Source organism: Artibeus jamaicensis, unplaced genomic scaffold (assembly GCF_021234435.1).
Source record: "Artibeus jamaicensis isolate MK-2021 breed Jamaican fruit bat unplaced genomic scaffold, CSHL_Jam_final scaffold_833, whole genome shotgun sequence".
In the NCBI taxonomy this organism is placed as follows: Eukaryota; Metazoa; Chordata; class Mammalia; order Chiroptera; family Phyllostomidae; genus Artibeus; species Artibeus jamaicensis.
The window spans coordinates 19,083,516-19,096,843 of NW_026522056.1; the positions used below are offsets into that span (position 1 = coordinate 19,083,516).

General features: G+C 40.6%; 1 protein-coding gene across 1 annotated transcript; it reads right to left on the reverse strand.

The window, feature by feature from the left end:
* Positions 1-1,778: 1,778 nt before the first annotated feature.
* On the reverse strand, positions 1,779-12,647 carry FRG1 (FSHD region gene 1). Its single transcript, XM_037128797.2, has 9 exons — positions 12,379-12,647; positions 10,302-10,372; positions 7,834-7,959; positions 7,016-7,073; positions 5,711-5,825; positions 4,440-4,544; positions 4,066-4,157; positions 3,425-3,535; positions 1,779-1,878 (listed from the first exon to the last, which is right to left on the reverse strand). The coding sequence occupies exons 1-9, from the start codon at positions 12,438-12,440 to the stop codon at positions 1,842-1,844; spliced, it is 777 nt and encodes a 258-aa protein (XP_036984692.1). The 5' UTR covers positions 12,441-12,647; the 3' UTR covers positions 1,779-1,841.
* Positions 12,648-13,328: the final 681 nt, after the last annotated feature.

Consider the following 13,328-nt stretch of genomic DNA (forward strand, 5'->3'; position numbering starts at 1 on the left):
GCGACTTAAAATTCACATGCTGTTCTCCTTCGCCAGCTTAGGCATGAACTCCACGAGGGCCCGTGGTGCATATATTGAACCTGAATCGTCCTGATTGGCAGGAGTTAGTTCTGTGATAGCTAATAGCTCTGGTGTCTGGGATGGGGCAGGAAATGGGAGACATGAGGGTGAGTGTCCTGACGAGGAATCCAGGGATGTACTGGGTTCAGAAATTCAGGACAGATGTGGATTCCTGGGAAATTGGTCAGTGGCGATCATCTCAGGTACCAGGCTGGTGTTGGAGACCAGGCTTCAGTTTCCAAGGGTGGTCTTTCTCAAGGTGTTGTTGAGAGCACGTGCTGCAGAATCACTGGCATGCTTATGAAAATGCTAATTTTGGAGCCCAGTGCTAAACTGGCTAAGTCTATGGGTCTAGGAAATCTACAGGTACCCTAAGTGGTTCTTATAAATTTGAACTAGTATTTAGTTTTAGGGGCTGGAGCTCCGGCAGACGTAAGGAACAGACTGTCCTGGGGCAGGTTCCACAGCCTCAGCACTTTGGCATTTTGGGTTGTCCTGTGCGTTACAGGATGTTTAACTGCATCCCCAGTCTCTAACCCCCCAGTAGCTAGTAGCACTTCCTCCCTAGTTGTGACAACCCAAGGCATCTCCAGCCATTGTGAAAGGTGCCCTGGGAGGCAGAATACGCCCTGGTGAGAGCCACTGCTGCGGAGGATCAGGGTAGTAAACAGGTTCCCAGTCTAAGGATCAGAAAAAGGTGCTTTCGGAGCTGGAACGCCCAGTTCCGGCTCTGTCCAGGGCAAGGGCTGCTTTATCGGGTTGAAAGTGGCAGCTTAGCCCCCTGCTGAAGAGGGCCCAGTACCCCTGTAGTTGCTGACGCATGAAATGTAAAGGCTGAGCACCAGGCAGGGGCTGGCAGCTCAGGCCAGGTCTCGGTCCCAGCTGTGGACGGGAAGTGGTGTGGGATGGTGCACACATGCAGATGCCTCAACCTGACTCCTCCCAAAGCCGAATTGCCAGTGAGGTCCAGGCACCCGGTCTACAACCTGGACTCAGACACACTCAGGGTTCGATGGCATCCGGAACCCTGGGTTCCGAAACCCAGGGAGGGCCAGACTGGGAATGAAGTCGGTGCACAGGGCAGACCTCGGCCAAGCTCAGTGCCTGAGCCTCCGCAGGGTGAGGAACTGCTCCCCTCCCTTCCCACCCGAGCACCAAAGCCTTGCACTGACATCCGCTGTGGCTAAAGGGTCCTCAGTAGGGGCCTTCTGGGTTTTACTTCTGTCCTCTGTTCTGCACCTTCCTGCTCTCTAGGCAAGTTTCCTGCTCCCATTCCACTGCCTGAGGGGGGTTCCTTTCTCTCGGCCCTGCCCCCTGGTGCTGGTGTCCCTTTGGCTTGAGTGTGGTTGGGGCAGTCTGGAAGAGGCAGAATCAAAGCCTGGTCGACTGTCTGGATCGGCACTTTCTAACTTCCTTTTAAAGGTACCGATGAGCACTTACTGTATCAAGTCATGTAAAGTAGACCATAAAGCAGTAAGATAGTGCCACCAGCTCTACGAGGAGGTCAGTTTCACAGAGCAGCACCTCCTGCTTTATGATCAGAAATCCCGACAAGAAAAACACCCTGTGGCCCTTCAAGTGCGCTCTCCAAGTTTCCTCTCCATGCAGAACCCTGCCGTAAACCCAAATGTGCATCCGTGGGGCAGCTGAGTTAAACCCCATTCATCTCTGTCAGACTAGCTACCAGTTTAGCAATGATTCCATAATGATCCAAGAACTCTGTAAATGCACTGGTTATTTTATTCAGAAAAAAACAAGAGAAGGCAGAGGCAAAATCTTGGTCATTTGCAGTATCTATCGGCTTTCAATTTCGCTCTCCTGTTTGCAAAGACAAACAATGAAAATTAATCTACATAAAACATTCCATATATAGTAAACTGCTACTAAACATAAACTCAGGTTTAGAAATTGTGTTCTCAGTTGTTATATCATACCACTTACAATATTTTAATTAAAATTTTACTTTTCAATTTTATGTTTCATACCAAATGGATTCTATTCTTATGAAATTCTTTTCCTAATTTTTAACAAATGTGCCTAAGGGCTTTTTCAATCCACAATACCAATTTTTAAAAGATATTTTAAAAGATTTTACTTATTTTTCAGAGAGAAGGGAAGGGGAAAGGGAGAGAAACATCAATGTGTGGTTACCTCTTGTGCGCTCCTGCTGAGGACCTGGCCTGCAAGCCAGGCATGTGCCCTGACCGGGAATTGAACCAGTGACGCTTTGTTTCGCACAGTATTAATTACCTGTGATTTTAAGCCTGCCCTGAACTTCTTTATTTAACAATGTTGTATTTTCCTATAGGACATAAACCTTATTCGATTTCTTCTGAATCCACAGCCTGATTTATTTTTATGTCCTGTTCTTGATTTCTAAGAACTAGATACTAGATGCTAATTTGCACAGCTGGAAAAAAATTCTCACATCATTTGCTGACTTCAGGCACTAACTTAACTAGTTAACAGGAGATACACTGTCTTTATCAAGTACTATAAAGAAATATCTTAAGACTAATCTTGCAATGTAGGACTTGAATAAGTGGCAGAAAATTAGCAACTTCTCTTTTAATCTGGCCCTTCTTTGATTTTAGTCATTAAGTTCAAAGTTAAACGTCACTCGTTTTTTAATGTAGTAAATTCAGGGAATTACTTAACTAAATAAGTAATAAATATTAATAATGTGCTATGATAAATATCCTGCACACTTCTGAACTCAAGTTAACAAAAGTTCTTCAATTTCACTTAATTTAATTTTCTATTTAGTAATTTTTATTTTTTTTAAGATTTATTTATTTTTAGAGAGAGGGGAAGGGAAGGAGAGAGAAAACATCTATGAGTGGTTGCTTCTCTTGCGCCCTCTACTGGGGACCTGGCCTGCAACCCAGGCATGTGCCCTGACTGGGAACTGAACTGGTGACTCTGGTTCCCAGACCTGCACTCAATTCACTGAGCTACACCAACCCGGGCTCTATTTAGTATTTTTAAAGTGCCCCATTTTGATCTTATTTTTAGGAGCTTGTGTCACTCTAACAGACCTGAATTTTGAAATTAGTCAAACGACTTCGTTCTAGCCTGTTTCTGACAGTTATAAAAAGATGTCGGTAAAGAAATTTCAGTGAAATCTGAATTTCTTACAACAAAACATGTAAGTATTTGGAACCTAGCTCTATTTACATAGTTTTTCGTGGTGATCGTTTCCCAGACTTATCATGTCCTCTTTTGGAAATATTACTATGTTTACAAATTAGAAATAATGAGAAGTATTTGAGAATGACAGTAATTCAGAAATAACAGTGGTTTTATATTTGCCACTTTTATTGAACGTGTAATCATAGCTGGAAATAAGTAAAAATACACCTACCTGTCCAGAAGTGTTTCATGCAAAAATCCATCTTTCCGGGCTTTTTTAAGAATTTTACTGTCTTCTTTACTTATTTTAAGTTTGTGGTCTTGGAAACTCTGAAATTTCTTTCTGTTAAGAAAATATTTTTCTTGAAAAATATCTCAAACTTTGATTACATGTGATTACTGATGAACTTACAAACATTTAAAAAGTTCTTCACTTATTTAAGGAAACCTAAATTGTACCTCTTTAGTAACACACAGCCTTTCCCCTGCACATGTCGTGGTGCCCACCACCCAGGTGGCAGCTGCGTGCGCAGGTGAAGGGCCTCGCCGCCACCCCGGGATTCTGGCTGGAGGCGGCGTCCTGGCTCTGGGGCGGGACCTAGGACCTGGCTGGCATTCTGAATTGACAAGTTACAGCCATTCTATTTATTAATGAGTGGGGAGGATGGACAAAGCCAAGTGACTTCAGCTTTGAAAGCTAGCAGGATAATTAGGAAAACTGAAGGACTCGGAGAAAGAAAAGCCTTCGGCTCAGGGCTCCATCCTAGTGTTTTCATTGTGCTGCCTCCTCCTGGCCTTCAGGTTTTTTCTTTTTGTGCCTGGAGAAGCACCTTACTGTCAAGTCTGTAGGTCCAAAAGGAAAAGAATACGTACACGTAATTGATTTCACACTGTTTAACATTTCCTTTGTCTTCTTCTGGAATATCATCTTTTTTCTTAGTTTCTCTTTCAGCACAGGATCTAATCTGGATATTGGAGATGAGAACCCAGTGAGTTTTACATTTATCTTTCCCCTTTCCAACTTTGCTTTAGTACATAAGAACCATAAGAACATTCTAGGTGATCTCTTATGCAAAAGAAGAAAACAGTAACTTAGCAGCTCAATTCAGAAAAAGACCTTGCAACCCTTTGTAGTGATGGGTTGATGCTCCAACTGAGCTGCCCGCAGGGGCCACGTTCTAACATTTAAGGAGACCCGGTCACATCATATGGGACATGTATTAATCTAAAGAAAACGCCATGGTTACCTTGATCATTTCTTCTTCTCCTGCTGTTTTACTCTTTGCTTCTATATCACCTGCTTCATTGCATCTGATAAAGCAGCTATTGGAGGCCAGTAAAGCCATTTTCCCCTAAACAGAATAACAAAAAACAATTATGAGAATACCTGAAAAAGAATTCTTAAGTCTCGAGATAAATTTTCCTCCACAACTCTAAAAGTAATCACACACAAAAAAGAGTATGTTTTTTTCTGGGGGGAAAAACAAATAAAAAACTAAAATCACCTATAATCTAATTATTCAAAGATAACCAAAATAAGTATTTTCAGTATATTTTATTAGTAGGATTACATTATAACTAGATGAAATAGAATTGTTTCTTTCGGTCTCAAAGATCTATTGAAGATATAACTAATTTAGTTGAGTTTGAAAAAAATAGCCTCCAAGACAATAAAAGTTATAACATAGTACACAATAATTTACTCAAATAGTTGTGTTTTAAGTAAACTTTCCTCCATAATTAGAAAAATAAAAGACTGTATCATATAAAAGCTAGCCTTCGGCCACTTTGAATTTACTGTGCAGGACTTGAAGAATCAATGTCTGAGAGACTTCTGTGTGTGGAAAGAAATGTTCATATTCTTTTTAGTTGTTCAATGCTCAATGTGTTATCTGATTCTGATGAACAGAACTCTGAAGATTTTCTTGTGTAGCTAAACCTAGATTATAAATTTGATTAATTACATTTCCTTACATATCTAAGTTTTCATCATAACTTATACATTGTTGATTCTTTTGGAAAACCGAATACCATACACATCAGACAAAATATTCCCAAGTATAATTACAAAACTGTATTAATAACCTTCTATCATATCAAGTTATCAAAGTGCTTGAGGTGCAAGGGCTGAGTTCCCTGTCACCTGGGAGACCCCCAGTGAGCTTGAAGACGGTGTGTCGTGCACCCGAAGGGGTTTAAACTGCACTGCTGGTCCTTCAGCCACTTTCTGCAATCAAGGTGTACTCGCCACATCAGGACGTTTAAGTCACTCTTTAATTTAAATTTGAATTTTAAAAACTTAATGTCTTTCTCCAAAATAAAGTGAAATGAACTTCCCTAAAGTCCTGTATTCTACTTTAACAGATATATAATGTTCTATTATAGAAGAATTACATTTTTTTCCTGCTATTATAAATAGTGCTGTTGGTATCTTTCCGGACATAAAATTGCTGATTTCTCCCTACACGAGATTCCTTCCATCAACAAGAAGCCTTTTGTAAACAATCACAGCACTCACGTCTTGAAAGACTGGCTCCCATTGTTCTCTTGGTCCAATTGCATCCGAACGCCCCACAACGAGTCCGTCTGAATTTATGCCGAGGTATTTCCCATAGCCAGACTTCAGGGCAATTCTTCAGATGAATGAAAAAGATCAGAGTTATAAACTGAGAGAAAGAAAAGTATGGAACATAAAAATAATGTGTATGTGTATGAAAATTCAGAGTACCCATAGTTCAGACATTTAAAAGCCACACATCAGTGACCACTGGCTACCATACTGTGTAGTTCTATAGATGCGATTTCATATTCTGCTTTTTATTGCAAGGACTGTATCGTATATAGCAAACATTTTCTAAATTCTTTCTTCTTCAAATATATAAAGAAGTTTGAGTTTACTGGTTATACTTTAGCTTTCATTCTTTAAAAGTCCTTCAGAGTACTTACTGGCCATTTAAAGAAAGTATGGAAATAATCATGTTAATATTGTTTTTTAAGGGACAAATATTATTTTTAAGTTTTTAGCTTACCAATCCCCTGTGATGCCAGGGGATTGACTTTATACTCGTATATAGGTCAATGATAAAATAATATAAACCATCATCATCTTCACCTAGCCAATGACCAGGATACTGAAATTTAATTTCCATATTTACTACACGAAGCATCATTCTGTACTTTTGTATCTGAGAATTAAAAAGGCCAGCTGATAAAATGATTGCAAAGACAGTGAGTAAAACATCCTGGTTTTTGCGGCTCTGTCACACTCTCCGCTGGTCCCAGCAGCTCCCCTCCCTGCGGCCCTCCAACTCAGCCTGGGTTCACGCGGGTGAGTCTGTGAGTTGCCGCACCCGCAGCAGCCAGACGGGTCACACGTCTGTGGCTCCTCACAGGGTCTCTCTAGTCTCTACCTTATTTGTTTGTGACATTATTCATTTTCTTTTTTTCAGCACAGTATTATATATTGCTAGGCATTATAACTTTAGGGCTTTATTTCCCTTTTAAAGAGAAATATTGAAAACGTAATTTATTTTTTAAATAAATGTTTTTTTATTGAGTATGCTATTACAGTTGTCCTATTTTTTTCTCCCCTTTATTCCCCTCCTGAAAATGAAATTTAATAATACCTGAATATCAACTGGATATATAAATAATGCTATATTTTGTTAAATATCACAAAACATACTTTTCAAATATATTGTTTTGCTTTATAAATAAAAATTGCTCTGTGGGTTTGAGTTAGCTATATATTGAGGTTTTTTAACAAATAATCCTAAATTAAAGAAAAAGGTTACCACTTACAGTTCAACCCAAGCAAGCTTACCTGGAATCGGACAACTTGACGGCTGTGAACTGCTCTGGAGGACTGGGGCCCTCGTCAACTACAGGGGGAGAAACATTGTGAAATCTGACCTTAGTCACAAACACGCGTGCACAGAGAGTCTTCAGTTTTAAAAGAAGTTTTTCTTTTAAAATTTAAGAATATTATTCTCATATAATTACAATTTAGTATTCATATTACCAAGATCTACTTTATGTTCTTATAACTGTGGTATTAGTTTTACATGTTTAATGAGAGGCCAGCATGATGCTTATTTAGAAAATACCACTGCCGAGATATTTTCTCTGTGTGTTTTAAATGCAGTCAGTACAGGGACAAACCGCTTTATTTTAAAAACTAAATGCTTTAATTAATTCAAGCGATGGCCATTCAGACCAGAAGACAGTGCCTTTTCTCATCTCAGTGTTTCCTGTGATTGGCTAAAAGGCGGTGGGAGACTTTAAATTGTTTACAGTGCTCGGGGTCAGGTTGGCCAAAGGTCTGAAGGACGAAGGGATTCAACACTTTGACTCAGCCAGGCGTTCTTTTTCTTTCCACATACAATTTCAATGATTCCTGTTGTTTTTGATTTCCATAGGTATATTTCTGCAACTATAGAGAATGTTTTAAAATTCTTATACTAAAAAGAGGGAGTTGCCTATAACTGGTAAAGACTGAGGCAAGAAAAAAGCGAAGACTCAAAGGCAACAGACTCATTCCTCTGGAATGCATTATGCTTGAGATGAGACACGGGCCCCAGGGACAAATACAGTAAGATGCACACCTAAGAGGCCTTCCCTGTGAGCACTTCCGGCACAAACCTTCCTTGTGTGGGGCTCCCAGGGTAAAAAGTCCGTTGTCAAGTGCGTGTATGTAGGTTCCTTTATCCATCTCAATTGCTATGGTTCCTGAAATTTCACCAAAGTTTGTTACTGTCCACCAGATTCCTAAAAAATAAAATCAGTATTTAAAGTTTGTATTTCAGAGTTGACAGAAGGTTCTTACTTGTTGCTGTTATTATAAGGTACTTTCTAAAAATGTTGCAGTTCTCAGAAACAGTAGACAGATCTGACATACCCTTGCTCGCTCTCCTCCAATGGTCACACCTCGCACAACTGCGCTATTGACGGCAGACATCGAAACCAGGATGTTAACTGAGTAACGTCTCAGACGATGAACTCAATATACAGAAATCAACTGTATATCTATATGCTAACTGCAAACAGTTTACAAATACAACTTCAAAGTCCCATTTACAGTAGTGTAATATTATGATATACCCGAGGATTTTAAAAAGACGTGGAAGACTGCTACATTAAGAACTGCAAATTACTGAGAGTATAGCGTGGTTCAGATGTCAAGTCTCTCCAGATGACGTAGAGTTAATGCAGTTCCCCAGAAAATCCAACAAGCTTTACTACAGAAAGTGGTAAATTGATTATAAAACTTATATGTAAATGCAAAGGACCTAGAATAATCAAAATAATCTTGGAAAAGGAGTAGAAAGCTGGAAGGCTCATATCACCTTACTTCAAGACTTGGTTAAGTGACAGTAACCAAGTCAAATCCATCAGTAGAATGACAGACACTGATGAACAGAGCCCAGCAAAGGACCAGTGCACACAAAGTCAACCGATTTTTGACGAAGACACAAAGCAGTGGAACAGGGAAGGAAAGTCTATTCAACAGAGATGTTAGAACAGCTGATATGAATCTGCAGGAAGAAAGAACCCTGACCCTTACCTCACACCACACCCGGGTTAATGTGAGGTGGGCCATGAATCTACCGTGAAAACCCAACCTAGGAAGCCTGTGAAAGGAAATGCAGAAGAACATCTTTGACACCTTGGGATAAGCAAGGGTTTCTTGAACTGGTGGAGTAAGGTGGCAGCCATAATAGAAAAAAAAATTAATTGGGCTTTATAAAAATTACAAAATTATACTTATCAAAAAACACTATTAATAAAATGAAAAGTCAAACCACAAACTGAGAGAAAAGACTAATAATAGAATTTTAATACTTTCTTGGTGTATTTTTGGCAGGATTTTTATGTAGTTACGTACTCACCTATCCTTTGACATAGCAAATCTACACACAGATGCATCTGCCCAAGATATTTACCCTAATTTTAGAGTTGTTGATTTGCTATTTCCAAAAAATGGGGAGATTTTTCTGGAATATTAGCTTTATAACATTTCATATAAAAGGAGCCAAAATTCATAAAGTTTCAAAATGCAACCTGCCACGTTTTAAGAGAAAGAATTGCTTTAAAGTATAGGTGTGGAAAAGGTAGAAAGATTTAACTGGAAAACAGGCTTATTAAGTATGTTTGGGCCAGTTTATTTCTGGCACTGTTAATAAGCTACCTTGATGTTTAATTAAGATTTTCATTCATTTCATTGTATACAAAGTCATTATATTTCTTTCAGGAATATACAAATCACTGGTTTAAAATGTACACATTCTCAAAGAAAATAAACCAAGTTGTCTAGTAACAGTTTTGTTCAAAGTTGTTTTGTTATAATGTTGATGGATTCCTGCCGAGGCCACTGTCTGCAGAGGCCACTGTCTGCACAGGTTTCTACCCACACCCTAAAGACCTGCGTGTGAGGCAGACAGTGTGTGAGGCAGACCATGTGTCTCCACTGTCCTGGTCTCAGTGTGGGGGGAGGGCGTCCTGTCCAGGGGTGGGGTCTGCTCTGCGTTCTGTCTGACCTTGCAGACCCACCGCCCTGAAATGGAACAAGGGGGTTGAAAAATAAGGATCTTACTTGTTCATCTTTCTTAAATGTATGGATGGCTCACATTTATCTCAGTGTTGTTTTGTGACCAGAAATACGCTCTCAGAACTTAACTGTCGTTTATATCTATCAGGCTATGGTAGAACTCATTTCATTACAGCAGATATCATTTCGCTTACATTTCAGTTTCCAAGAACCTACTGACAACTGTGTAATGTTAGGACTTACTGTAATTTGTAAAATATATTTGGCTAAATAATACTTATATCAAGCCTTCAAAACTGTATATCAGAATCTGGGCTATTAAGTAGTTTAACGGTGTCTATTAAATCAGGGAGCTGTCTCCTCTCTCCCGTGCTTTGTTCTGATAATGAAGAAAAGACACCAGTCACATCTACTGCGTCAGAAAATAAAACAAATCCGTGCCCATTAATAATACTTGAGCATTTCAAGATAAATATGAACAGGTCATAAATTCCTTCTGCTTTCTTTTTATAACTCATGTCTAACTAAAAAAATATTTTTAAAGGGAGTGTAGAAAACTCACCAACAATATCAAGTTGGGTTTCTTCATCATCCTCTCTTTTCCTCTTCTTCTCTTTGCTCTTTTTCTTCTTACTGCAGGAGATAATTTATACAGATGAGTTTAGCTATATTGATTTACATTTTATATTTTACAGGACAGAATTTTAGAAGAATCTTTTAAGCTGCACACTGATTTGTATGTCATTAATTTGCACGAACATGCCTCTTCTAACACAGACGTTGCTTCTGACCCTGCATATACTGTGTCATGGTTAAGGGCACAGACTCTGGAGCCAGCCGCCTGATTTTAAATCCTAATTCTATCACTTCTTAGCTCTGGGATTTTTGGCAAAAGAATGGACTCTTTGAGTCACTTTCCCACCTATAAAGTAAGGATAATAATTTCACCCAACTCTTAAGGTTATTTTAAGGATTAACAGTTAATATGTACTTTCATATGTTGTGGTGAGAATGTAAAATGGTGAAGCTGTTTTGGAAATTAGTTTGGGGTTCCTCAAAGAGTTAAACACAGAGTTATCATATGACCTAACAATTCTACTCCAAGGTATATACCCAGCAGAAATGAAAACATATGTCTGCATGATAACTGCATAAGGATACTTACAATGATCCTATTCACAATAGCCAGAAAGTGGAAAAACCCCCATGTCCATCAAATGCCAAATGGATAAGCAGAATGCGTTACCTACTGTTACATTCACAATTGAGTATCATTCAGCTGTAAAGAGTGTGAGTACAGATGCACGCTACAACACGGATGGACTTTGGGAATGCTTTGCTAAGTAAAAGCCAGATATAAAAGGCAGCATGCTGTACAATTACATTTATCTGAACTATTCAGAACGGGCCAATCCACAGAGACAGAAAGCAAATGAGTGGCTGCCAGGGACAGAGGGGAGAACTGGAGGAATGAAGGTTACCAGGAGAGGGGTTTCCTTCTGAGGTGATGAAAACGTTTAGCAACTACTGACAGTGGTGAACCTTGTGACTGTACTAAAAAGACCTACTGAATTGTACTTTAAAAGGTTAAGTTTCATGGTATGTAAATAATATTGCATTAAGTAACCAAAAAATAAAAAAATAACCCCAGGGATGATTTAAAAAAGTTAATATGCAGTGTTTACAACAGTTGTTAGCACATAAAAAGTGCTTTAGGTGTGTTAATTATGATCAGTAGTTATGATAATTATAAGACACATTTGTTTGCATTTTCATCATAAAGTACATTTTCAGAAGCTAACTCTCCCTTCCCTCCAGTAAATTCAGAGTAAAAGTTTCACTTATTGAAGGGCGGTAGCTTCGGCTTCCTCCTTGTCACTTTCTTTCCATTTCTCCTGAAAGTACCCAAAACTCCGTTTATCAAGGAAATGGGAACGTTTTTAAGAACAGTCAACCGGAGCAAATCAACCAGTTAAAAAAGAGGTGGAGGTGAGTGGGGAGATACCTTTTCCTAAAAGTCCTTATCACCACTACAACCTCCTCCTGGCTTTCGAGGCTCTAAACGACAGCACATTTTATTTTATTTAATCCTCATAACAACCATTTTTTGTTTGTTTTTCTTTTCATAACAATCATTTTAGAGTACAACTAATCCTTCTTAACGAGTAAAAGGAAGCTGAAAGATATTAACGAACTCGCCACAAATCACAAAATGAGGTTATAATTAGTGGGGTCCAGACTCGAGCCCATATCCCTGTCAAAATCCACATCTGCATATTGCGCTGTAAATACATCAAGGATTTTAAGGTGGAGGGAGACAATGGTGAAACTAATTCCTAATAAAGAAAGTTATGACCCACGTCGGTAGACCACAGCGGGGGTTGCGGAGCGGAAGCTGCGGGGCGGCCGGGCGCCCAAACTTAAGGATGCAGGGCTGTCGGTCGCGCACCCCCGTCTCCTCCCCTTTCGGGGCGCGTCCCCGCGGCGGGTCTTCCCAGCGCCGCACCGGCCCCGATGGGCCCAAGGCCGCGAGCCTAAGTGACAGCTGACAGCTGTGGGAGCCTCCGCGAGACGCTCCTGGGGAGCGGGGGGATCACCAGGAGAGAGAAGAAGGTCTCCATGCCAATGTCCGGCCTTACCTCTTGGCCTTGGTTCCCTTGAGCACGAGTTTGGTGGACTTCACAAAGGAGTATTCGGCCATGGTTCTGGTGACAATTTTGTAGAAAGGCAGGCGCTGGATCAGGATAAAATATCTCCAACTGCAGCAGGAACGGACGAGGGAGGCAAAACACGGACGCACTCAAAGCGCCCGCACGCAGCGGCTGGAGTGGTAAAGATCCGCTAAAACCCTGGTCTTTTTCACCCGGACGGCCGTCCCCGGTGGAGTTCTACTTCCTGTTTACTGTCCCGGACGACGGCAGCCACAGAGGGTCTAAATAAGTCACCGCTCGTTCACTCTGAGAACGCCAGAGTGTTGAGGGAACGCGCCCTCTTGTGGTCATAGCAGGTCTAACAGCCGTGGTTGGCCTCGGCCGCTGTTGGGAAAGCCTGCCAGGTCTCCGAGGATAGTCTCAAGCAGCCCTCCCGGTGCAGCTCGGAAAGCTCATTACCTGGTCTTTACCACCCATTTCCGATCCATAAATGTTTATCATACTGTTTTAACTAGGGTTACAAGAGTGATGCACGCAGGAAACAATTAGGGAATAAAATAAAAGGTAATTAACTGTCAAAACTTGGGCCGCAGACTTCACAAATTCTGCAGGAATTTGGGTGGAGGTGGGTGGGAGGCTGGCCTTGAAAACTAACACAATCAGAGAAGTCCGTCAGAGCAGCCCGGTCACTACATGGTTCTCCTGCCTGGTCTTCCACGGTGCTACCTGAGGACCTTTCTCAAGAAATAGCTGATCGTTATCCCCCCATCTGAAAGGCAGCCTGTTGTTTTCAGGAGGAAAAGTCCCAGCATCGTTTAATAAACTACAGATCATCTATCTGGCCTCCTTTCCTGCCACTTAACCCAGCTGTTCCAGTCTCGGGGCATCGTTGGAAATGTTAGCTGGCTTGCTCTGTATCGGGTTCTGCTGCTGAGAAT